General features: G+C 33.3%; 4 protein-coding genes across 5 annotated transcripts; 2 read left to right on the forward strand and 2 right to left on the reverse strand.

Annotated features, from left to right (window-relative positions):
• Window positions 1–229: 229 nt before the first annotated feature.
• Window positions 230–914, forward strand: LOC145048396 (Disease resistance-responsive (dirigent-like protein) family protein). Its single transcript, XM_078996870.1, has one exon. The coding sequence runs from the start codon at window positions 236–238 to the stop codon at window positions 791–793; it is 558 nt and encodes a 185-aa protein (XP_078852996.1). The 5' UTR covers window positions 230–235; the 3' UTR covers window positions 794–914.
• A 1,838-nt stretch (window positions 915–2,752) lies between these two features.
• On the forward strand, window positions 2,753–10,274 carry LOC145017719 (exocyst complex component SEC3A-like). Of its 2 annotated transcripts, none has more exons than XM_078975782.1 (25): window positions 2,753–3,084; window positions 4,960–5,030; window positions 5,171–5,251; window positions 5,346–5,413; window positions 5,482–5,584; window positions 5,669–5,820; window positions 6,460–6,577; window positions 6,672–6,776; window positions 6,855–6,956; window positions 7,041–7,178; window positions 7,259–7,387; window positions 7,504–7,584; window positions 7,653–7,727; window positions 7,806–7,979; window positions 8,064–8,211; window positions 8,304–8,362; window positions 8,449–8,619; window positions 8,696–8,775; window positions 8,856–8,937; window positions 9,041–9,138; window positions 9,212–9,320; window positions 9,414–9,482; window positions 9,680–9,733; window positions 9,824–9,913; window positions 9,994–10,274. In XM_078975782.1, the coding sequence occupies exons 1-25, from the start codon at window positions 2,907–2,909 to the stop codon at window positions 10,102–10,104; spliced, it is 2,646 nt and encodes an 881-aa protein (XP_078831908.1). In that variant the 5' UTR covers window positions 2,753–2,906; the 3' UTR covers window positions 10,105–10,274. The 2 variants fall into 2 exon arrangements, with proteins under 2 accessions (XP_078831908.1, XP_078831846.1); XM_078975720.1 differs by having other exon boundaries at window positions 2,754–3,084; window positions 9,668–9,733.
• A 3,621-nt stretch (window positions 10,275–13,895) lies between these two features.
• On the reverse strand, window positions 13,896–16,149 carry LOC145017893 (mediator of RNA polymerase II transcription subunit). The gene is made up of 6 exons (XM_078975873.1): window positions 16,024–16,149; window positions 15,728–15,801; window positions 15,047–15,146; window positions 14,866–14,923; window positions 14,413–14,769; window positions 13,896–14,172 (listed from the first exon to the last, which is right to left on the reverse strand). Exons 2-6 carry the CDS (start codon window positions 15,761–15,763, stop codon window positions 14,070–14,072), a joined length of 654 nt encoding a protein of 217 aa, XP_078831999.1. The 5' UTR covers window positions 15,764–15,801; window positions 16,024–16,149; the 3' UTR covers window positions 13,896–14,069.
• A 6,059-nt stretch (window positions 16,150–22,208) lies between these two features.
• On the reverse strand, window positions 22,209–23,560 carry LOC145017986 (uncharacterized). The gene is made up of 4 exons (XM_078975956.1): window positions 23,170–23,560; window positions 23,025–23,102; window positions 22,708–22,932; window positions 22,209–22,601 (listed from the first exon to the last, which is right to left on the reverse strand). The coding sequence occupies exons 1-4, from the start codon at window positions 23,524–23,526 to the stop codon at window positions 22,392–22,394; spliced, it is 870 nt and encodes a 289-aa protein (XP_078832082.1). The 5' UTR covers window positions 23,527–23,560; the 3' UTR covers window positions 22,209–22,391.
• Between the last annotated feature and the right edge of the window lie 768 nt (window positions 23,561–24,328).

Below are 24,328 nucleotides of genomic sequence, written 5' to 3' on the forward strand. Positions count from 1 at the left end.
TGGTTTTCATTCTACTTTTTGGGTGTGAATAACAACACCCTGATTTCCAGCTTATTCACTTTGTTTACATATGGTTAATTTTTGCATAAGGTTTTTTTATTTGATTTATAAGTTTATGATCAAATAAAATAATGTGTGTGGAGTTGGTAGCAATGGTGATTTAGGTGGCCAGAAAAGAAAAAGCTTATAAAGATCTCAACCAAACTTAAACAATATCAATCATAAATCATACATCATGATTTCAAACGTCTTCGTATTTTGTGGTGCAGTGACACTAGCGATACTTGTGGTGATACTATTGGCCACCGTTTCACCATTACCGCATTCAAACTCATCTTCAAAGCCATTGGTGGCATTATCTTTATACATCCAACAACCACAAACCGTCGCCCTACAAAATCCGCGCACAATGGCACCGCCACCACCAGATGCCGGTGCCTTGATCTTCCATCGTGTTTTAACAGAGGGGCCAAAGAACACGTCAAGAGTCGTGGGGAAAGCCCAAGGCTTCTTCATCCCTGTCAAACAATTTGCACATTCAGGATTCAACATTATTTATCTTACTTTTGATACACATGAATATTCCGGTAGCGTTAGTATTCAGGCCAAGAATCCGGAGGATGATCAAAAGGATGAATTGAGTGTTGTTGGGGGAACAAGGTCTTTCGCTTTTGTACGTGGAATAGCTGTTTTGACAAGGAAAGATGAGCATGATACTGATCTTGTGGTTCCATATCACATTAGATTGCATTTGAAGTATCCTAATCGGTCTGAAACAATACCTGCAGGATGATTTGTAAACTAGTTTATTTATTTGTTCTTTTATTTTATAATGATTTTGGGGAACTTTTATTTATAATAAGTTATAGTTGTTAAATCATTTATAATAATACAATTACCAAATCTTTTTCGAATGAACTATAAACGATATTTGAATTAATGTTCCTTTATATTCATACAACAAATATAATTAAAATTGGAAAGGGAAAAAAGTAGAAAGCATGCACCATTGGTTAATCTACTTTTTTACAATAATTAATGTTCCTTTATATTCATACAACAAATATAATTAAAATTGGAAAGGGAAAAAAAAGTAGAAAGCATGCACCATTGGTTAATCTACTAGATGTGAGACCCGTATATTATACGAGTTTATTAAAAGTAAAATTTTAATATTAAAATATATAAACATTAAATATTTTATAAAATAATGTTTTTCCATACAAAATGTAATCTTTTGGAGCATTTATGAAAGAAATCAAATTGTTTGGAGCATTTATGAGAATATATTATCAAATTAATAGAATGATATATATATATATATATATATATATATATATATATATATATATATATATAACCCATTAGAATTTATTAAAATTTTATATTAAGAAATGTGAAATCCTTAAAAAATGACAAGTGGAAAATAATAATTTTAAAAATCTTAGAAAAATAACATGTGTCAAAATGAAGGAGAATATGAAAAGTGGCAAAAAACCTTCATTTATTAGTAATGATACGTTATGATATTCAATTTGGATAAGTACGCCTGAATCTTGAATAAAATTCGTTGTTATCAAAGAGTGTATAAGTAATAAATGCATAGTAATCTACAATGGGCCCAACTATGGACTAGATAAATCAGTTGGGCTAATAAATATAGGCTAAACATATTTACAACGTATTTGACAGTAATACACATTCGTAGTTAGAGTGAAAGGTAGAGAATTTGTAAAGAGTGAAATAGGAAGGTCTTTGTGGAGAACCCAAATACTCAAGCTAAAGTGTCGAGGGTGTATGTAGAACCCCAATAATTAGTTTTGGCACTAGAGCGGGATAAAATAGTTTGTCGTTTTGACTGACTAAGATAAATTGTTATCTTTGAGAAATCATATGTTGTCGAGTGGTAGAGTTGTAGGCCAAAATATGTAGTATCGTGAGCATAGCGCAAAATACATTTGAGATCTTTCAAGCGAGGCTCCCGCAGATCATGCATATATAGACATATATGTCAGATAACATATGAAATATTTGATATAGTGAACATGATATACTACCCATAAGGTTGCAATATAAACCCGAATATGAAGCAAAGTCCCGATGTGGTCAAGCTTAGACTGCATGTCTGTGGGTATTTTGCAACTTAGGTTACAATTCAACATGTTTGCTCATAAAAGCAATTCAAAGGGCTAGTATTAATTTAATGAGATAAAACTTGTCCATCTTTGTCACTGGACGATGATATAAGAAGTCATTGAGATTAATCATGGCAAACTTGTTTGAAAGCGATAAGATCGGTGTATACACTGAGAAGAATATCATCAATGTAGAGAAGTAAGTAAGTTAATGTATCATCTCTTTGAAAATGAAAAGTGAGGAATTATATTTCCTACAAAATTTCTGTCTTAAATCACGTTTTACAAACGACACGTTTCGTCATAACTCGTAAAAGTTTGAGACTTAACAATTTCTGTCAAGTTCACGTCTAGCTTTATTTAGAACCATGGTTGTAATACATTTTGCAAACCATTGGAAAATGAGGAATCAAATAAATGTGTTAGAATTATGAAAAACTTTCAAAAAAGTCCCAACTTATTCGTAAATGGCATGTTCCATTTTGGCATTTTCATTTATTTGTTTTAAATTGGAAAAGGTTTGTATTTTATTATTATTATTTTTTTTGGCCGATACTAGAATTTAGGCTAAAGAACTGAACCATGTATATCTTCTGATTTCAACAAAGACGACTTCTAAAATAAAAAAATTGACTAAGACTGAATTTCATGTGATTAGTAAAAGGTAAAATCTTCTTCAATCGTCAAGTCCCAAACTGTAGAACAAACTTCATTTATCTTGCTCCGAGATCTGGTATCATCTTCCGTAAGAGGAGAGTTAAGCAGGAAGAAATGGCGAAATCGAGCGCCGATGATCTGGAGCTCCGGCGAGCCTGCGAAGCTGCAATTGAGGGCACCAGCCAGAAGGTTGTACTGTCGATCCGCGTCGCAAAAAGCCGTGGTGTTTGGGGTAAGACGGGCAAAATCGGCAAAGGTCAGATGGCTAAGCCTAGGGTTCTTGCAATCTCCAGTAAGCTTTCTCTTCATATCTCTATTTGTTTTCCTTTATCTTTACTTTTTGTTTCAATCACCGGTTGCTAACATTAATTATCTGTTTGGGACGATGTGGTGCCGGTTTCTATATTGTAGTGTTTATTAGTTCAGTTGATGATTTACTTAGCCAATTGGTTGTTGCTGCCACTTGATGCACTTGATACTTTTCGAGAACTTGTGGATCTTTAATAGAACTTAGGAATTTTGTTAATGACGCTAATTGAGCAATTCATTGGTGCCACTAGGTTATTTGATTCTAGAGGTGTAAGCATAAGAATTTAAGAAAATACGCTGTACTGATTAGGGCAGAAAGCTAATTACATAGTCGATGGTGAAGTCAGGATTGAGGTAGATAACATAAACATGTTAAAAATGATGGGATTTATCTAGAAAAGAGTTATCTGCCTTGGGCTTAGTGATCAAGAGAACAGTCCAATGAAGAAACTAAAAATGAAGGATAAATCACCATAAAGATCATTGTATTTCCAATCGAGCTAACAATGCAAATATCTTGTGCATTTTAAACAGCTTTGATGATTTTTAATATATGGTTGTCCAAAGACTCCATATGTGGCATATCATTCATGTTATGTGACAATGTGGCATGCCATTTTGGGTTTGATAGCCTTATTGTTCTGAATTAGAAAAACAAAATCTGTGAGGCCTAACAATAATAAAACAAGAAAACTCTAGAGGAAGATGATGAAGGGCCTCATACTGCCAACACCCTTTGTGTCACACGACCTCCTCTACCCTATCCCTGTCACCTCTGTTCTACAGTCACTGCCACCTTAGACAGAGATATGTGCACTTTTTTGTTGGATAATTATATACTTTTCAAACTGGCTAAAAAACTAATACAATGGAACTTGTGAATAACGAATAAATGGTGGTCATTTCGGTAATTTATACAAAATGGAATAAAAAGTGATTAAGCAGAACATAAGCTAGATAAATAGATTAAAGGTATTAATGTTTTATGCTTATCATGTTGATTTGAAGTAGAATGCTATTAAATTACTTTGGAAACAAAGTGAAGTAGGGAATGCCGTTAGACGATTAATAAGAAGATCAGCAAATATAATGCAGTTAATTTTACGTAGGTAATCTTTATAGGTGACAATATCATTAAGAAAAACAATAGTTACATACATAATCTTTATAGGTGGCATTAATTATGATAAAGGAAAACAATAGTTACATAGATAATCTTTATAGGTGTCATATTTGTTGTTGCAATGTAATGACCATGATCAATGATTCAATGGTTAGCTAGATCTTCCTATAGTGTCCTTTTTTTTTTGTATTTGCCAGAAATTTCATGGAAACGACACAATCCTTATTGTTTCAGATTCTAGACATTTAAGTCTTTGGCCAATATTACTTGTGGAGTTGGGGGCCTATTAAGAATTGATCTATTGCCTAATGACATAATAAAAAGTATCTGATATAAATAATGATAATATTCTTAAATGTTTTTTTATAAATAATAAATGCAATTTAACAAATTCTAACTACCATAATAAACTTAATAATACATAACTCAATAAGTCGAGTTATTTAATGAGGATCATAGACTATGTAAGACAATTATGAAGATTTAGCAAATGATAAGGTCATGGTCGTACACATCAATTTGCTTTGTCACAAACAAGGTAAGTTTATAGAATTTGATATAAAGTTAAAAGTTTATGAAATACTGAATAAAAAATATTTAACATAAATAAAGGACATAGATTCCTAAATATTTTCTGGTTCATATCATCTCACTACTCTCCAAGTTGATTGCATGATCACAAAATAATAGTCATTTTGTGTAGTTTGGTCATTTAACTATTTGTGGTTAATGCAGCAAAAGAAAAAGCTCAACAAACCAAGGCTTTTCTCCATGTCTTAAAGTACTCAAATGGAGGAGTCCTTGAGGTACATAATACACTTTTCCTCCTTCCTCTCAATCTTGTTCTACCTAAATCCATGGACACCATTTGCATTTACAGGATAAGTTATTTGGTTTTGTTGCTTGAAATCTATTTTTTTATTTTTATTTCTGAAACTGTGTTTAGCCTGCAAAATTATACAAGCTGAAGCATCTTTCAAAGGTGGAGGTTTTAACTAACGACCCTAGTGGATGCACTTTTATGCTGGTAATTCTTCTTTTACACCAAATTAACTCATCATATCACATTACATTACATAATCTTCTCTTTAACTTCCTTAATTTTCTAATCCTTTTTCTAGGGTTTTGATAATCTTAGAAGCCAGAGTGTCGCTCCTCCTCAATGGACCATGCGAAACATAGATGATAGGTATTCTTCCCTCAACTATAATACCAAAAAAAAATCTATAAATTCTAATATATTTTCTAATATTTTAGGAACCGTTTGTTGCTCTATATATTAAACATATGTAAAGATGTGTTGGGCCGATTACCAAAAGTTGTGGGTATTGATGTAGTGGAGATGGCTCTTTGGGCCAAGGTATTTTTGTCTACTTTTGATATACATATTTCACTTGATCTTCTACTACTACATATAATGTAATTTTTATTTTTATTTGTGTAGGAAAATACACCTGTAGCCCCTAAGAAGAGAAACATTGAAGATGGGCCCACCACAGAAGCAGATGTGGTTTCAGAAAGTGACATGAAGGTTACAGTTGAAAAAGAACTTGTGTCTCAAGCAGAAGAAGAGGACATGGAGGCTCTTTTAGGCGTGTGCGTATACTATATTACTATTATACTATATACAGAACAATGATTTTTTTTTTTTTCTAGTATATTAATTACAGGGTAAGTTGCATCTTTTGTCCCTGAGTTTATCTTTTTTTGCAATTTTGGTCACCAAAAGTTTTCACTTGCAGTCGTGGTCTTTATGTGAACGTTTTTGTACCGTTTTCGGTCATGATCCACGTAAAATGACTATATTTTTTATTCCAAAACTGAAAAAATCAGTTATACTCAGAGACCAAAAATAGTCATTTATTTGGATCGGGGACCAAAAACGTTATAAGAACCTCAAATAAAGACCAAAATTGCAGGGGAAACTTTCTGGGGACCAAAATTGCAAAAATAATTAGATATACTCAGGGGTCAAAAATGTAATTTTCTGTTACTAAAATTACACCATCGGCCTTTTTCCCACTTGAAAAAAAAAGACTGCATAACATAGACAGTAAATTACAAAAACGGTCCCTGTGGTATAGTGAAAATCACAAGGGCAGTCCTACTTTCGATTTCGTTACATGGGAATCCTCATGGTTTCAACTTGTTGCAAGTTTGGTCTCTACCTCTGACTCTGTTAAAAAGCAGAAGAGAAATTTGTCAAAATGACCATTTTGCCCCTTGTGTTTCCAGATATGTGATGGGTATTGGGGAAGCGGAAGCCTTTTCTGAACGTTTGAAACGTGAACTTCATGCTTTGGAAGCAGCAAATGTACATGCCATTCTGGAAAGCGAGCCTTTGGTAGACGAGGTAAAAACCTTTAACTATTTTTTTTAAAAAAAAGTTAAAAATTTCCAGAATTTCTACCATTTTTTATTATAGTTTTATTCTTGTTGTCTTGCAGGTTTTGCAGGGGCTTGAGGCAGCCTCAATCTGTGTTGATGACATGGACGAATGGCTCGGGATTTTTAACGTTAAACTTAGACATATGCGAGAGGACATTGAATCAGTATGCATATATATTTTATTTTTCTTTTAAAAAAAATATGAAAATACTTAAAAAGTTTTAAATTAATTAATGTTTCAGATAGAAACACGAAATAACCAGCTGGAAATGCAGTCAGTAAATAATAAAGCTTTAATTGAGGAACTGGATAAGCTTCTTGAGAGACTACGTATACCTTCAGAGGTTAGCTATCTATATTTATTATTATATATATTATTTTTTTTAAATTATTATAAAGTCTAATAATTGTATCTATATTTATTCCAGTTTGCAGCATGTTTGACAGGTGGCTCATTCGATGAAGCTCGCATGCTTCAAAATATTGAAGCATGCGAATGGTTAACAGGCGCTTTACGTGGCCTTGAGCCGCCTATTTTGGATCCAAGCTTTGCCAATATTAGAGCGGTATTTATTATTTAAATTTATTTTTTTCTTTTTCTTTTTCTTTCAATATTCCCCAAAAAAATTTATAATATATTCTACAGGTCAGGGATAAGAAGGCAGAACTTGACAAATTAAAAACCACTTTTGTTCGAAGAGCTTCCGAGTTTCTAAGAAACTATTTTGCTAGTTTGGTTGATTTTATGATAAGTGATAAAAGTTACTTCTCTCAGGTTTGACAAATTAAAAAAAAAACTACTTTTTCTTATTTATTTTATAAATGTTTAAAGAATTGGAATCAAGAACATTGAATTTTGGTGTTTTGACTTTTTGACTTTTGATTGAACAGCGGGGGCAACTAAAGAGGCCGGATCATGCGGATCTCAGGTTCAAATGCAGGACTTACGCTCGCCTCTTGCAACACTTGAAGGTCAATATTTTTTTAAAACAATATTTAAAAAAAATTGTGTTAAAATTTTGTTTATTTATTATTTGCAGAGTCTTGACAAAAATTGTTTAGGTCCTTTGAGGAAAGCTTATTGCAGCTCTCTTAATCTGCTTTTAAGGCGTGAGGTATGTTCAACTAATTAGTATAATTCATACGTACAAATATAAATAAATATTTAAAAAGTTAAAAATTATTTTTTGTAGGCACGTGAATTTGCTAATGAGCTTAGAGCAAGTACAAAAGCATCAAGAAATCCAACTGTTTGGCTCGAAGGTTCAACTGGTTCAAATCAAAATGTAAACAATGCAGATACTTCCACTGTTTCGGAAGCTTATGCCAAAATGCTCACCATATTTATCCCACTCCTTGTTGATGAGGTTTTTAATATAATTCTTCTTCATTTTTTCTTTTTGTTTGTTTTAGAAAAAGTTTCTAAATTGATTTATTCATTTCGTTTACAGAGTTCCTTTTTTTCACACTTCATGTGCTTTGGAGTTTCTGCACTCGCTCAACCAGGAAGTCCTGCAAATGGCAATAAATCAAACGAGGACGATTTAGGCATTATGGATATTGATGATAATGACAACAACAACAACAACAACAACAAAAGTAAAAATTAAAAAAAAAAAAAAAAAAAAAGTTCAATTCATTTCCGTTTTTCCACCTAATTTATATACTGTTTCATATTTGAAATCTTGTAGGTATATCAGAGCTAGGGGCATTAAATGAATCACTTCGTGATTTGCTTGATGGAATCCAAGTACTTAATCTTTCTGTTTAATAATTTTTATTTTTTTGTTCAGTTCAAGGTTTGTTTTTTTAATATATGTTGATTTTTTTTTTCAGGAGGATTTTTATGCGGTGGTTGATTGGGCGTACAAGATTGATCCTTTGAGATGCATATCAATGCATGGAATAACAGAAAGATATATTTCTGGTCAAAAAGCAGATGCAGCTGGATATGTTCGCCTCTTGCTTGATGCTTTAGAAGAAAGAATCACTGCACAATTTACACGCGTAAGTTTGACTTTTATGTTGACCATTTTGAAATTTTAAAATCCACCTCTAAAGTTTTTTCACTTTTAATATATAGTTTGTAGACGAAGCTTGTCACCAAATAGAAAGAAATGAACGAAATGTCAGACAGATGGGTGTTTTGTCCTACATTCCCAGGTAAAAAATGTTTTTTTTTTTTTAAATATAATTCCAATTGGGTACTAAATTATAATAATAATTATTATTATTTTGTGTAGATTTGCAACACTTGCTACACGCATGGAACAGTATATCCAGGGGCAGTCTAGGGATTTGGTTGATCAAGCATACATTAAGTTTGTAAGTATTTAAACAGAATTCTTTTTAAAGATAGACCTGTTATAATTTTATTTTAGAATATTGATTTTCTTTTGATATATATATATATTTATATGTTTGGTAGATTGGGGTGATGTTTGCGACTCTTGACAAGATTGCTCAGACAGATCCGAAATATGCTGATATTATACTTTTGGAGAACTATGCTGCATTCCAAAATAGGTAAAATGGTTAATTTGATGATGTTACAGTAAATTACGATATTAACCTTGTTTTGAGTTGACTTGACTTGCAGTTTGTATGACCTGGCGAATGTAGTGCCGACTTTAGCAAAATTCTATCATCAAGCAAGTGAATCTTATGAACAGGCTTGCACACGTCATATCAGTGTCATTATTTATTATGTAAGTAAACTGAATTTACCTTTATATTTAAATTGAAACTGAAAATCTTTGACTTTTAGTGATTGTATTTTACTATTTTATAAAAAATTGCAGCAATTTGAGCGACTTTTCCAGTTTGCTAGAAGAATAGAAGATTTGATGTACACTATCACACCTGAAGAGGTTAGTTAGTGCTTCATAGATTGCTCTGCAAATACTTTCATTATTCTTCCTGAAAGTAATTTTTATTTCTATAATTGGGGTAGATTTTTCAAAGTATAATGTCCTTCCTATTAATTAAAAAAAAAAAAAAAAGTACAATGCCTTAATAAGAATTAAAAAAAAAAGATTTATTGGTGAATACATAGATTCCTTTCCAGCTTGGACTGTCAAAAATGGATCTTCGGAAGGTGGTGAAATCAAGTTTATCAGGGGTAAGTAATTAATATTTACATGATAATATATATAGTTTAGTTTTACTTTTATTAGAAAAAAAATGAGGTTTTTTGCATACATGCACGCAGGTGGACAAGCACATTGGTGCAATGTATAAAAAGCTTCAGAAAAATTTGACCTCCGAGGAATTATTACCTTCACTATGGGATAAATGCAAGGTAGTTATTTTCACCTTTTCTTGAATTTTTACTAAAAAATGTGTTTAAAATCTGATATAATTAATTTATTACACTCGCAGAAAGAATTCTTGGATAAGTATGAGAGCTTTGCTCAACTTGTGGCCAAGATTTACCCGAGTGAAACCATTCCGTCTGTTACTGAAATGAGAGACCTTTTGGCAACTATGTAAATTTGTGCCCTTGTTTGTAAGTTAAGTTTTATTGTAACGCATCATTTTCAGGTTTTTTTTTTTGTTGTACTTATTGGATTTTGATTATACATACAAAACATGGTGGTTTAAGGCTTAATGTTGTAAAAAATCAGCCAATGATCTAAGAACTTCATGTTAGTCTTTCACAAGTTGTTTTTACTATGAAAAGTCCCTTTAACTTTATTTTTTACTTCAGCCATATGAAAATTATAAATGTATTTCTAAAATTTTCCTCAAGATTGAAGAGCTTTCAAGAGGTATTAAGAAGGTGGTGGAATGGCATATAGTATTAAAGGGTTGTGTAGAATTTTCCTTGTAATAGTCTAAGATGGTTTATTCATTTACTTGGCTCCTTGGGGACTCAAGTATATATAGGGCGTTGGCTTTGTTTGTAAATGAGTCCTCAATTTTTTTTACTTCTTTCTTGTAAACGTTCTTAGAGTAATACAAGTCTAAAAAAATAATTTTACAACTCCGAATGATTTAGTTAGTCTATAACTAGAGGCAGGAATGGTCCATTGATTTTCCATGTCCAGGGCGATACAAAAAAAAAAAAAAAAAAAACAATGCCCTTATGTTTATACTTACTTGTAGCCATGTTGTGACATTAACACATTTCACAATTCAGGAAAATTATAACAAGTTCTTTGTTATACAAGTGTTGTGCCTATAATGACAGAAAGTTAAAGTTTTTTTAACAAGTAAACTATCATGAATTAAATGGGTGTTGGAGAGCTAACGAAGAACAAATAAAGGAATAAAAAAGTCAAATGGTGTAATATAGTGAGCCTATGTAAAAAACAATAAAGTGAAATTAAAAAAACATCAACAACTCCAAATGCTAAAGTGCAAGACCAAAAAAAAAAACAAACAAATTAAACTGCAACCAAGTTTAAGTGTGAGAAAGAACATCAAAACCCCAATAGGTTGGGCAAAAAACATTAACAACTTTGTATATAGTAGAGTCAAAACACGCAGGAACTTAAGGGGGCGTATATACCAATGAACTTGTCCAAACCACCTAAAGTGGCAATACACTTTGACAGCTACAATCCTACTTCATGAACTTATTTAGAATTTAACTATATTATACAGGAAGCCTACATCAATTTGAGCTACCTAAGGGCAAAACCAAAAGCTATATCGAAGCCAAAATCAATGATAACCCCCACCAACTATATCAGAAATAGCTTGATTGCAATAAATGAATTTTTTTTTGTTAATAGATAATAAACACAACTGGAGCACTCGGGTTACATCACATGTGCTACTTAGAAAGTTTCTATATGCCCCATTATCCACGAAAATCTTTGAACTTACACCACCTCTCAAATCTCCCAACAATGCCTCATGAATCACAAAAACAAAACACAACTAACTCTATAAGACTATAAATGTATATATATGAAGCTAACCATAAAAACTTCGAAGTTCTACCTGAAGCAACCCATAAAAATCAAACCTAAAAGCAATAGATTTAGAAATCTAACACAAATTGGAAATTAGATTGAGAAAAAAAGAATCAAAATATGAGTCGAAGTCTCCAATTCAGAAATTGAAAACCTCAAAATTACTCAGGAAAAAAAATCAAACTCAGAATACAAGGGTAAGCGATCGAACTCAGACCATAACCACCACAAACAGGATAATGAACACAAATCGGGTCTCCCAATCGCCATTAGTTATGCAGTAGGTTTTAAAGAGAATTAGAGAAATTAAAATATGAATGAAATATATTGAAAAACGTACCCAGTCGATTATTGATTAGAGACTTCTCGATCTTTGCGTTTTTCTAGATGTCGACAGATTTGGCGATTACGTTTTTATTTGGTGCCCACACTCTTATATTTCGTCGATATGATGCCTCCAAGATGCGAGATGCCGGTATATCAACATTGGACCAGTTAATGGACTAAAGTTAATGGACTAAATATTAGGCTGAACTCATATATATAATATCACGTATTTGATTAAATTTATGCCCACTATTTTTCTATTGTCTTGGGCCATAAGCCAACTCACCCATGTATTGGGTTGGGCCTGATAGAGAGGCTATAAATATTAAACATACGGGGGACAAAGATAATGGTTGAGGGACATGTGAAATCTAGTAAAAACTCTTGGTTTGTATAAGAAAATATAAACATTATAACAGTCTTACTCTAAATTTTGCTTATGATAACAATCTTTGTTTGGATAATAGGTTTTTTTTTTTTTTGAATGTATGACTCAATCACAAAAAGAGGGACAAGGGAAAACACGATCAAATCGATTGAATGTAGGTCATTCGGTGTAGAAAGAAAAATACGATTAAAAAATGACTTCAATTTCGGGTCGGATGTTTAGAACCGAATAAACCTTTATTTGGGTAATCCGGACCGAATAACTTGAGAACTGAATAAGCCTAATATAGATACCCGAGAACCAAATCGAAGTGCTTATTTAGGCCTAATTCAGTTTGGTTCGATTCGAGTTTCGGTTCGGTTCAGGTTTCCGGGACAAATTCTCATCCCTACTTGTGAATACTCACTAGACAAAATGATCGATACTCACTCCAACTACTTACCCTCTATTTATAATAGCCCTATACCGACCTAACTAAGAAAAAAACCAAACTGCCCCTGGTTAGCTACTTTATGACATACCTGTCACTTACTTCCTAACCTTTAACACAAGTGTACCAAATTTTTTGTTCTCGAGTTTGTGTTTTCAAGCCCTAAATTGTTTTTCACATTGGTATAAAATTCATTTTACTTATTCATTGTGTTATGATGTTTGTCTTTTCAAGTCATAAGAAGTTAGTTTTTATAACTTTACATGGAATCATCAAGACCATCCTAAACGTTGCTCTCTAATTGATTGTGAACATTGTATTGAATTAACTCGCATACCCAAATATGTATATGTAAAGCTTATGCTTGTGCACATGTATGTGTGGTGAAAATGATATATCTTCTCACTATATCTTCATTTTCCTTGTGTGTGTGTGTGATGTTTTACCTCTTGATTTTATTGCATGTATGTTGAATGCAAACAATGATAATGTACTTTATTTATTTATTATAGCATTCTACTTATCTTGACTACCTTCCTGTTTTGATCTATATTTTCTATTAATGGGTTCTCAGGCTGAACAGTATCGTGATATTTTTGCCTACGGAAATTTGGTTCCACATAGGCATCACATAAGTTTTACCATTCTTGCCAATATTTGCCAATGAATAGGGTGTGGTACCATTGTTGCTTACCAATAAAAAAATGGTGTTAAATGAAAATATTGTTTAATTGTCTCTTCCTTATTGGTTATTAGTTATTACCGATGAGTTTTTCATCTGCAGATATGCACCGATCAAAATTACCGACGGCAACAAAAACTATCAAAGGGTAGCAAAAGCCGTCGGCAACACATGCCACGTAATATTACTGGCGGTAAAAGGCATGCCACACCGTGTAGCCTCAAAAGCATGGAAGCTGACAGAAGAAGGTGAGCAATTACACTGCAATGTGGGAGCTTTATTAAAAACATTCATTATTTTTGTTAACTGGTTGTGGAACATACTTTCCTCTTTCTACCAATATGGCAATATACTTTATTTTTTACCCATAATAACAATGTAATTTCATTCTTTTTACCTATATAACAACATTTATTGAGCATAACAACATCAGTAATTTAACTCGAAACTTAAATATACTTTTAGCATCTCTTAATCCGTTCCTTTTTTTAGATTTATCCTTTTTAATCCAATACTAATAGACTATAACTCCGATCAACACAAAAGACGTTTTGTCTATAAAAAAGGTATTCCTGGATTTCGACATGAATTAGCAAAGTAAAGGGAAATATAAGCTGCCTTTAACCTTCTATTACAATATAACATTACATATAAAATCATCAAGAATTAGGCCTTAAAAGACACATCTTTTGTTTTCTCTTACTTTGCCTACATAATTGTAGTTCCACCATATGACATGAGAGATGCAGCTGCTGCTGCAGCTGTTGGAACAACTCCTGTTGAAACACCAGGTTTTGACAAATGCAGCAACCTGAAAAAAATATATATATTTATATAACAAATTCATCGTCAATAAATAATTTTATCTTTTAACATTTATAAAAAACAATAAAATCACCAAAACCAATTAACTCACATCTTTCATAGTTTTCAAGATTCCAACTATGGGAGTTACTTTTGACTTAATGCAAAGTAAATCAAGGAGATGAGGCTTTTCCATTAAGTCCTACCATTTTACAAATTTGCCCTTATTAAAAAAGAAAAGACTTACGGAGCAAGATATTCACAAAATGATGAGACTGAAGCTGCAACTTCACTGTAATTTTCAGCTGAAGCAGGTGCAGTGACTTCCACTAGTTGAATGCCAGGTGTCACAGGAACAGCCTCATCAGTGGCATGTAATTTCAGCATCTTATTAACAGATGAAACTGTAACAGCTATTTGAGCACCCCTTTGAAAATGGAAAGCAAATCCTACTCTCAAAAGCTCATGATCTAATTTATAACCCAATAAGTAAAACAATCGAAGCACATTTTTGCTCACTTTGCTTTCCACCATTGTCCTCACAAGAACTGATATTTGATCAGCACCTGCACCCCTCATTGAACCCCCCACATGTCTAACAGTCCTATCATAAAATGGAAAAATCACTTTTTTTTAAAAAAAACTATGAAAAAGTTTATAAAAACAGGAAATTTTTTAAGTTTTTTTTTTTTTTAATTACCAAGTGGGCTCAGGCTGCTCAAGATCACATAAAAGTCGAACCTCTGATGCTTCAGAACCTATATGATTGATTATGAACATGAAATGAGAACTGGAATAATATGTAATCTTGGGCATACTTATGAGGTCAAGATTTAAAGAAATGTTTAAAAAGGGTTTTTTTTTGTTACATACAAACTGACCTAGATTGGGGCCACTTTTGAGGCATAACTCATGAATCCTTAAGCGTTCCCTGTGAACACCACAGAGGCCTTGAAGAAGAATCTCAAGGGCTTCAACATGCTGCAAAAGAAAATCCATGTGTGAAAATATTAATTTTTTTTTTTTTTTTCTTTTCAAGAGTTTGTGGAAAAATCATTGTCACAAAGAATAGTCAGAGTTACAGATATATTGATGGATATACACCTCTCCTTGCTCTTTGACATTGTTGTTCCTTCGAACAATGGAGTTACTGAATTAATTTATGTTTAGGAAAACATACCTCTAAGGCTCTAACATAGAAAAGTTGAATTCTTTACAATAAAAAGTGTCGAGAGAACATGTATATTGAAGGAAATGAAAACAAGAAGAATCATTTCTATAATTTATATTTAATCATTTTCCCATTAAACAGTTCAGTGGGCATTGAACTCCAAATTCATTGTATGCCAACTTGTCATTCCACCTCAATCAACCATGCATTGTGGATTCAGGTAAGGAATATCAAAGGCTCATATTACGCCAATGTGGTGCTGCTTAATAAGCACGGTTATGGTTAAATATATGAGGGTAATTGGATAAAGAATTTCGATCGTTATTGTAGTTCATGAGAAGAATGTATAATCAGGTGTTATTTGAATAAACAATAATAAGCACAAAATTACCTGTGTTTCTATGATTCCTTGAACCACGCACTCCATTGGCACTTTGCTTCAACAGGTAAACCAGTTTTGTTTACCTGTAAAATTGATTGAAAGAAGAGAAAAAATTAGCCTCCGCATAGGTCGATTTCATGTTTCAATAAGTTAAAACACCAGCGGAACGAGGTGACGTTCCGGAATTTCGATTCCCAAAATTGGGATCAGAGAATTCATTTCATATACAGAACCAAACAAATTCCCAATTCCAACTCTTGAATTCTACGATTCCAGTCACGATTAATTAAGCGGAATATACTTGCCTGAAACGATGGAGGGTTTAAATTCTGCAGTGTGATTGGTGCTGCTGAGAAAGGGTTTGTGTGTTTGTGAGAATGGGAGAATTTGGGGAAGATTCAAATACTATATACTTTCAGGTCCGGAAGTAATTTATGTGTACGTGGAAGCCCACCTTAAAAAAAATCAGATGATGTAATTATTATTAGGGAAAATTTATTTTTTGTTTTAAAAAGTCACTGATGTTATTTTTTTGTATTTCACGACATAAACTTGCATTTTACCTGCTAAATTAGCGAACGACTACATTTGATGCCGGTTTTACCGGTTACAAACTTATTTGATTTTTTTTATATTTTTAAGAACTAAAATTAAAAGAAAAATCCATGTGGCATTCTTTTTTTTTTTGGGAAAGGTTTCTATGACGGAAAAAAAACTAATGTTGCTTTCAATTATTTCTTTCTTTTAATTTCTTTGACCTTCTTTTCTATTGACTTGCATCCATAAGATTAATCTCGATTAAAGGTAAAGAAGCAAATCGTTTATACACAAATATACAATCCTAAATTTCAAAACAAAATTTTTAGTTTTACTTTCTATTTTGTTTAATTTTTTTAGGAATTTGGGGAAATGGGGAATACTCGAGCTCGACTGGTGATTTGAACCACCATAGAATGTCATTCATATCCATATGCAAGTCACCATCTCGAGATAACACCGACCTATTGTAAATCTAACGTTCATCTCCACCTCCACTTCGATTTTGTATTTGGTTTTTTTTTTAATATTCATCTCCAGTTGTAGATCGAAGATGGTTTATGTGTTACTGTTTTTTAGGAATTTGAAGAGGAAGATGGTGGATTGATGATGATAGATCGAATCTTCACCTCTACCTTCAGAATTCATTCCCAGCGACGTCGGTTGCTCCTATTTCCGTCAACGAAGGCCGAGCGGACACCCTTTTCTTCCGTTGCTACTGCTATCATTTGTGGCCTCAACCCTTCTTCTCCATTGCTTCAGTGTTACGCCATAGTCACGACCGTCGCCGCCCGTATGACTAGTTGCTGCTGCTCCGGTCAACATCCACCACCCGAGGGAGGTTGCAGTGTGCATTTCAGCTTTTATGTCGCAAGTATATGCATATATTTTGGTGTTGTTGTTCATTGTGTGGGTGTATCTCGGCTTGAAAATCAAGAAAAAACCATCACCACTGTCGTGAGGCGGTGGTTATGTGTGTGTGTGTGTGTGTATATATATATATGTGTGTGTGTGTGTGTGTGTGTGTGTGTGTTTGGTGTGGGATTGTTCATGTAGGGTCAGTGCATGGATTTTTGGCAAAATCACCACCACCACCGCCGTGAGGTGGTGGCTGCCGTCGTGGATCGTTGTCGACCACCACTGCCCGATGTGGCAGTGGGTGGTGTCCGACCTAGTAAACCCTAATTAACCTAAAAACCTAATTTAGAACCTTTTTGGCACTTAATTGGGTTGGAAGCCCTAATTAGGGTTTAGAAAACCCTAATATCATGAAACCCTAATTTTGGAATTGATCGAGACTCGCATTGAAACTATTTACTAGATTTAAAATATTAATTAATAACCCTTTGCAATTAACTTAATGCAATATTAGAATTAAAGGATTAAGTCCTTAAGGGGTTAAGTAAGAACATTTAACCCTAATCGTTATTTTATGTGAAAACCCTAATTATGTTGGGCTTTGAGTTGGTCCTTTTCTTTTGGGCTTAGGTGTTTGGGTTCTTAATGGGCCATCCAAGAAAAAGTATATGGACTAGAATATTTGGATAAGCTTTAGGGTAAAGCCCATGTAAGGGGTTTGGGCCAATTTGGAAAATTAGGCCATAATTGGGCCTTGGTTGATTATTTGACTTTTGGGCCTTCAGAGTATAAGTTTGGGCCTTGGTCTTGGACTAAGCTAGATTAGGAGTAAAATGATATTTTTACCCCAAGTGGGGATTTATTGTTATGCATTGAAACCCAAATGGTTAATTAGGTTTTGTTTTGATGTTGACAGTTCTGGGATCTGTCAGCCAGCAGTCAAAGATTTATTCGCGGGACTTCAGCAGTGCGAGGTGAGTTTTCCTCATGTATAAACGGGTCAAAGGCACCAATGTCTGTCCGTATATATATATATATATATATATATATATATATATATATATATATATATATATATATATATATATATATATATATATATATATATATGTTCCGGATTAAGGTCCAATGTCGGCCGGTGCCCGACGAATGTTTATATGTGTTCCGCACTGTGGTCCGATGTCAGGTGGTGCCCGATGTAGGTTTATATGTTTTTCGGATTTTGGTCCGATGACGGGCAACGACTGATGAGTGTTTGTAGGCTTGATGTCTTTGTGATTCTTGCATGTGTCTGTATTTCTATGTTTATGGATTTCGATCCGATGTCGGGCAATGCCCCGAGGAATGTTTGTATGTTTTCGGATTTCGGTCCGATATCGGGAAATTCCTGAGGAATGTTTATATGCATTCCGGATTATGGTCCGATGTCGAGCGGGGCCCCAGGAATGTTTATATGCTTATGTTATGTGATTATTTAATGTGTATTTGTTGATATGTTTGTATGTATACCAAGCTTTGCCCGATGTCGGGCGAGGACCAACGTCGGACTATGTCCAATGTCGGGCGGGGCCGGATGTTGGACACTGTCCGATGTCGGGTGGGCACCGAAGAAGGGGTCGGGCCCATGATATGTTTATATGTGATTATGTGTATGATATGTGGTAGTTTGGGGAGACTCACTAAGTTTCGGTTTTACAGTTTTCAATTTTGATTTCAGCTATTTATGGTAGCAAATGAAAGGGCTCGGGATGATTGCATTGCACACACCATGATGGTTTTAGTCTGGGATGTTTTTTGATATATTAATATATGTTTTGAAATGATGTCTTGAGATACTATTACTTATATTTTGATGATATGATTTTGATAACTATGGTTTTATTTAATATTAAAAAAATGAAATTTTTGGTCTTGAATTTTGGAATGGTACATAACGGAATAATGTCTTCATGTGTTGAGGTGCTGGAAAATGGAAAAAAAAAATGGGATTTAATCATTAATTTTCCTAAAAATTTTGGACTTTTTTTAGATTTCTGTAACTAAAATAGTTTTAGTTATTAGGAATTGTAGCGCTAGAGTATTAGACCTTAGACAAAATTGTAATTATGGTCCTTATGGTATGTCAAAAATTGTTATTTGGTCTAAAAAAGTTTGGATTAACACCAGATATCCAAACATATCCAAACTTTTCATTTTGTTGTGAGTTTGGTCTAATTTGTTTTGAACTTTTTCATAATGACGATTTTGTCTTTACTTTTTTATTTTTCGATTATTTATTTATTTAAATATTTTTCTGATTAAAAGAAAAAAATTATCTTTTCTATTTTGTTTTTATAATTTTTTATAAAGAAATATAAATAAATAAAATATGTAATCTCTCTCTCTCTCTCACACACACACACACATTTCGATTCTTGAAGACATTACCTCCATTTTGACCTACAACTTTGTCACCATAACACATTTTGAAACCCACCCCCATGCATCGATTCATCACGACGAGTTCATCATCAACAAATTCATCAACACTTTGAACCAACTGTTATACAAGTGAAATTGATGTTTTTAAAGTAACGAGTGGTTGAATCGATACTCTAAAGATGGAGAAGATAATTTGTAAGCTAGATTGACTGATTTTATAAACCAACACCTCAAGGATTTGGAGCTACATATATGCTTTCCTTTTTCCAACCCTTATACATGATTCAGCTAACCACAATGATCATTCGTGCAGCTTTGTCCAGATCTTAAAGTTTATAGGAGGGTTTCGAACACGCAAGTGACGCACCCTTCCAAATATTAAACATGCACCATTGCTATCTAACAAACATGATGTTTTTATAATTTAAGAGTGCGTATAATATCATCTTTAATAAATGAAGGTTTTTTTGCTACACGTCAACCTCTCATGAGTTTTGACACTTGTCATTTTGTGGTAATTTTAAAATAAATATTATACACTTGTCAATTTTTGGTTTGTTTCAATTTTTAATTAAATTCTTATACTTATATATGTAAAGTATTAAATATCATATATATATATATATATGATATTAAATTGTAATAAATATATTTCTTTTTTTCTTATTTTAAAATTATACATTAAAAAATATTTTATGTTTACACTTTAATGTTTAATCATTTTTTAAATCAACTCGTATAATATACGGATCTTACACCTAGTATATAAGTATAAGAATTTAATTAAATATTAAGTTGATAAATATGTTAATACAAATAAGTTGACAAATATTAAGGAACCAATCCATAAATCGCATTAATAATCCAAATCCATATCGCATCACCACACTTAGTTTGTGTTTGATACGCCACAGTTACCTGATAAGCTAGCTTATTTTTCGAGCTTTTTTAAATTGTCATGTTTGGCAAGCCAAAAAGTAACTGATAAACTAGCTTTTTAGAAAGCTACTTTAAGTAGCTTTTTACAAAATCTCCCTAATATACCCTTATTTAATTACAAAAAACATATTTTTCAGCTAGTTTTTACCAAACATTATTTTTTGTTAGCTAGTTTATAAGTTAGCAACTAGCTTTTCAGTTATCAACTAGTTTTTCAGCTGTCAGCTTTTCAGTTGGTCTATCAAACGTAGTCTTAATGACTTTATTCTTCACTTACACAACAAAAGTGTACTAAAAGCAAATAAACTCCCTCTTTGACGCCCTCCACCCTCTCTACTAGGGATGAAAGTGGGTCCAAACCCGGACCGAATGGACCCGGACCCGGAAAACCCGAAACCGGTTAATAGGATTTCGAAGAACCGAAAACCGGACCGGTATGTAGGAACCGGTTCCGGTTCGGGTCCAGGTACGGTACCGGGTAAAGTGGATCTAGAACCGGAAAACCCGGAAACATCAAAGTGGGTAGGTTGGAACTGAATAAAGTGGGTTTAGAATCGGAAAACCCAGAAAAAACGGAATTTTTTGGTAATTACTTACTACTTAGTGGGTTGAACTTTGAAAATTTTCATATTGATATCCCGATTTTGGGGGACTGTAACTCATTGAATATGAAACCAAAACTAACAAAATTATAATCTAAAATCATATCCAAACTCTAAAATACACTATGGAAAAAAAAACCCGCATGATAATCCGACTTTAAACGAATGAGATATGCATGTGTTAACATTTTCACAGAATACAAAATACAAAAACACATAACTAAAAAGTTGAAAATTTTCAGTTTTGATATCCCGACTTCGAAGGACTGTAAATCATTAAATATTAAACCAAAAATGACAAAATTATATTCTAAACTCATGTACAAACTCTGAACTACAAGTTGAAAAAAACCACATATCAATCCGACTTCGAATTAGACATACTTGTTTTAAAACTTTCACCGAATACAAAAAAAAACTAAAAAACAAAAAACGTCCAGCTTTGATATCTCGACTTTATATAAAACTAAAAATGACAAATTTATAGTCTAAAATCATGTACAAACTCAAAAATATATGTTGGAAAAAATCGCATGTCAATCGGAGTTGAAACGAATGAGATATACATCTTTTAAACGTTTCACAAAAACCAGTTCAGACCCTAAAAGTGCTTCCGGTTCCAAACACTGGTTCCGGTTTTTAGACCCGGTTTACCCGGACCCAAACCCGGAACCCGGATAAAGCCAATTTTTAAATCCAGATGCGGAACCGGTTTAATATATTCTGGTTCTAACGGTCACGGTCCGGTTTTCTGGTTCTAAATCTCATCCCTACTCTATACTCCCCATAGTTTTTTTTTTTTTTTTTTTCAAAATAAAAAATTCCAACATTTTAATAGCTGAACCAACAATAGCCCCCGACTCCTCTACTTCAAGAAAAGTAACTCCAACTCCAACATCAACATCAACATCAATTGTTAATTAATTTATTATTTCGTAAATTAATTTTCAGCCAAATAACCGTATTTATTTATTTGTTGATTGACTGCAGAGAACGAACATGAACACACCGACACCCCCTCCCTGTTCTTTTGTGTTCGTTCTTGGTCCAATCAAACCATTTTCGAGACCATACCTTCACTAAGTTTCCACAAAACAGATTTATTGAGTCTTTCGTTTCAATATGCATACGGATATATAAAAGTACCAAAATTTCTCAATAATTCGTGGCAAATTCTTACAAGATTTAAACTTTTTTACCTAACAACTATAACCTATCTACCAAATGATTTTTACTAGTTCAAAGAATCGTGTGTTTGGGTTTAATTTATGCATATATACTATAGATACTTAGTATCTACACTCTATGTTTTAAATTCATGTATCTAGACTGAGTTTCGAAAGAATAAATAAAGCAGCAGATGAAACAAATACAGCTCCAGCAAAACAAGCCAGATCCAATCCTGTAACCAATGGTACACTCTTGAATTTCTCCAACACTCCCACTTGAAGCAACAACATTAAAGCATACCCGATCATGGACTTTGCTTGTGTCACTGATTTCATTCCAACCCATGATGGAATTTCCTGAATTAACACACACACACACACACTAAATAAGAACACAATATGTTATATCGTATATCTATATCGCTATATGTATAGATAGCTAATGTTTTTTTAGTAAAAGTACCTTGAGATGGAAATTTCCGAAAAAGTTGGATGATGGAAGTTGCGATCCTTGGGATTGAGATCCCACGAACATGACATGCAATCCCATTCCAAATACTAGCATCGCGGTTCCAATCAAGAACATATCTAAAGATTCGATCAGTAGTTGCATGATTCGGCCATGATCGGAATGGTGCGACAGAGAATGGAAATAATGGAAATACGACTCAAAAACCAAAAATGTTCCCTGTAATTCAAATCAAAATTTCCATTTTAATTTGATTTTGCGTTAAACAAACATGATTGTAATGAAAAATTCTTAGGGTTTTGTGATTTTACCTCCAAAAAGCACAAAACTGAGCCGAGCAAGGTTCCGGCTACGGCGAACATGGTGAAAAACCGGCAATCGATAATAGCCTGAAATTTTCATGGAACTGTAAGCATTGGAAACTATAATGACAAAAAAATTCAAGTCAATTAATACCTTTTCGATGAACAATTGAACAATTGATCTCCATGACCTAGATCTCGTAACCACATATAACCTCCTAAACACCGACGTTCTCACAATCGCCACCAGAGTAGCCACGTCTACTCCTTGGCTTGTTTGCGTCGGTGCAGCGACCACGACATTCACCGCCGCCTCAGAGCAGGAAGCAGCCTTAGCTAACACCACTGGTTTTCTCTCTCCATCTCCGGGCAATCGATTGTTCTCTAAACTAAACCCAATCGCGTTGCTCATACACTTCACCTTCACCGATGTTAACGTCTTTTGCGAGGATGAAGGGGCGGAAATTACAGAAGATGGCCTCCAAGCGCGTATCAATCGAGTGGCTGCCATTGTTGTTCGTGATTCTGATTCAACGAATGAAGAACTGAAGATTTTATATGGCGATGATGGCAAACGGGAAGTGGTTGGTGGGTTTTTTCAGCACTTTTTGGGTTGAATTTTTGTGGTCAACAATTTGAAAAGTCAAAATCCGAAGAATATACGGTGAAATTTTGATGCATGATGAATGTGCTTTTTGTGATATTGTATGCGTGTGGGCGCGGAAGTGTTTAAATCTTGACACGTGGACGTATAATTGCATTGTCGACGTGGCTAAACAAGGTTACGTTGTGTTTTCCATGATAGGACAAAACAAAAACGTTCTTCGAGTGACATTTTGTTTAGTTTTTTTTGTACAGCCTATTATTTAAAATTTATTCGATAAAATCGACATATGAAAGTAATTTTTTTTTTTTTAAAATAAAATTCGACTATCTCATATGAGCTTGTGTGTCGTGTGCTTCATATTGGTGACTAAATTAATAATTCTATATGAGTGAGTGTATTTATTACGTGTAAAAGAATAACCATTTTTTCTTGGAACAGATTCAAGAGAAGATACAAATGGGCCAAGCCCAATGCCATTATAGAAATATGTGTTCACATATTCGATATTGTTTTGCGGCTCATACTCATTTCTAGTTTTTGGCAGCCAAAAGATTGAAGTTTGTTCACTTTTGATATCGGGACGTTCAATGTTTGATTCTGGGTCAAAAATATAATATGTATAACAGCTAAAGTTTTATATTTTTGAATCTAAAATATATAAAATATAACTAAAATGACTATATCTAACAAAAAAATTAAGGGGGCC

Source organism: Lactuca saligna, chromosome 1 (genome assembly GCF_052625555.1).
Source record: "Lactuca saligna cultivar CGN05327 chromosome 1, ASM5262555v1, whole genome shotgun sequence".
NCBI lineage: Eukaryota > Viridiplantae > Streptophyta > Magnoliopsida > Asterales > Asteraceae > Lactuca > Lactuca saligna.

Excerpts from the sequence above, each read along its gene's own strand:
- LOC145048396 (XM_078996870.1), top strand. The coding sequence starts at position 236 with ATGATTTCAAACGTCTTCGTATTTTGTGGTGCAGTGACACTAGCGATA.
- LOC145017719 (XM_078975720.1), top strand. The coding sequence starts at position 2,907 with ATGGCGAAATCGAGCGCCGATGATCTGGAGCTCCGGCGAGCCTGCGAA. Across the intron at positions 3,085-4,959 it reads TAGGGTTCTTGCAATCTCCA|CAAAAGAAAAAGCTCAACAA; the intron begins GTAAGCTTTCTC and ends TGGTTAATGCAG. Across the intron at positions 5,031-5,170 it reads CAAATGGAGGAGTCCTTGAG|CCTGCAAAATTATACAAGCT; the intron begins GTACATAATACA and ends AACTGTGTTTAG.
- LOC145017893 (XM_078975873.1), bottom strand. The coding sequence starts at position 15,763 with ATGGAGTGCGTGGTTCAAGGAATCATAGAAACACAG. Across the intron at positions 14,770-14,865 it reads GAGCAGCCTGAGCCCACTTG|GACTGTTAGACATGTGGGGG; the intron begins GTAATTAAAAAA and ends ATTTTATGATAG. Across the intron at positions 14,173-14,412 it reads TTTTGTGAATATCTTGCTCC|GTTGCTGCATTTGTCAAAAC; the intron begins GTAAGTCTTTTC and ends TATTTTTTTCAG.
- LOC145017986 (XM_078975956.1), bottom strand. The coding sequence starts at position 23,526 with ATGGCAGCCACTCGATTGATACGCGCTTGGAGGCCATCTTCTGTAATT. Across the intron at positions 22,933-23,024 it reads CAGTTTTGTGCTTTTTGGAG|GGAACATTTTTGGTTTTTGA; the intron begins GTAAAATCACAA and ends TTTGAATTACAG. Across the intron at positions 22,602-22,707 it reads TCGGAAATTTCCATCTCAAG|GAAATTCCATCATGGGTTGG; the intron begins GTACTTTTACTA and ends GTGTTAATTCAG.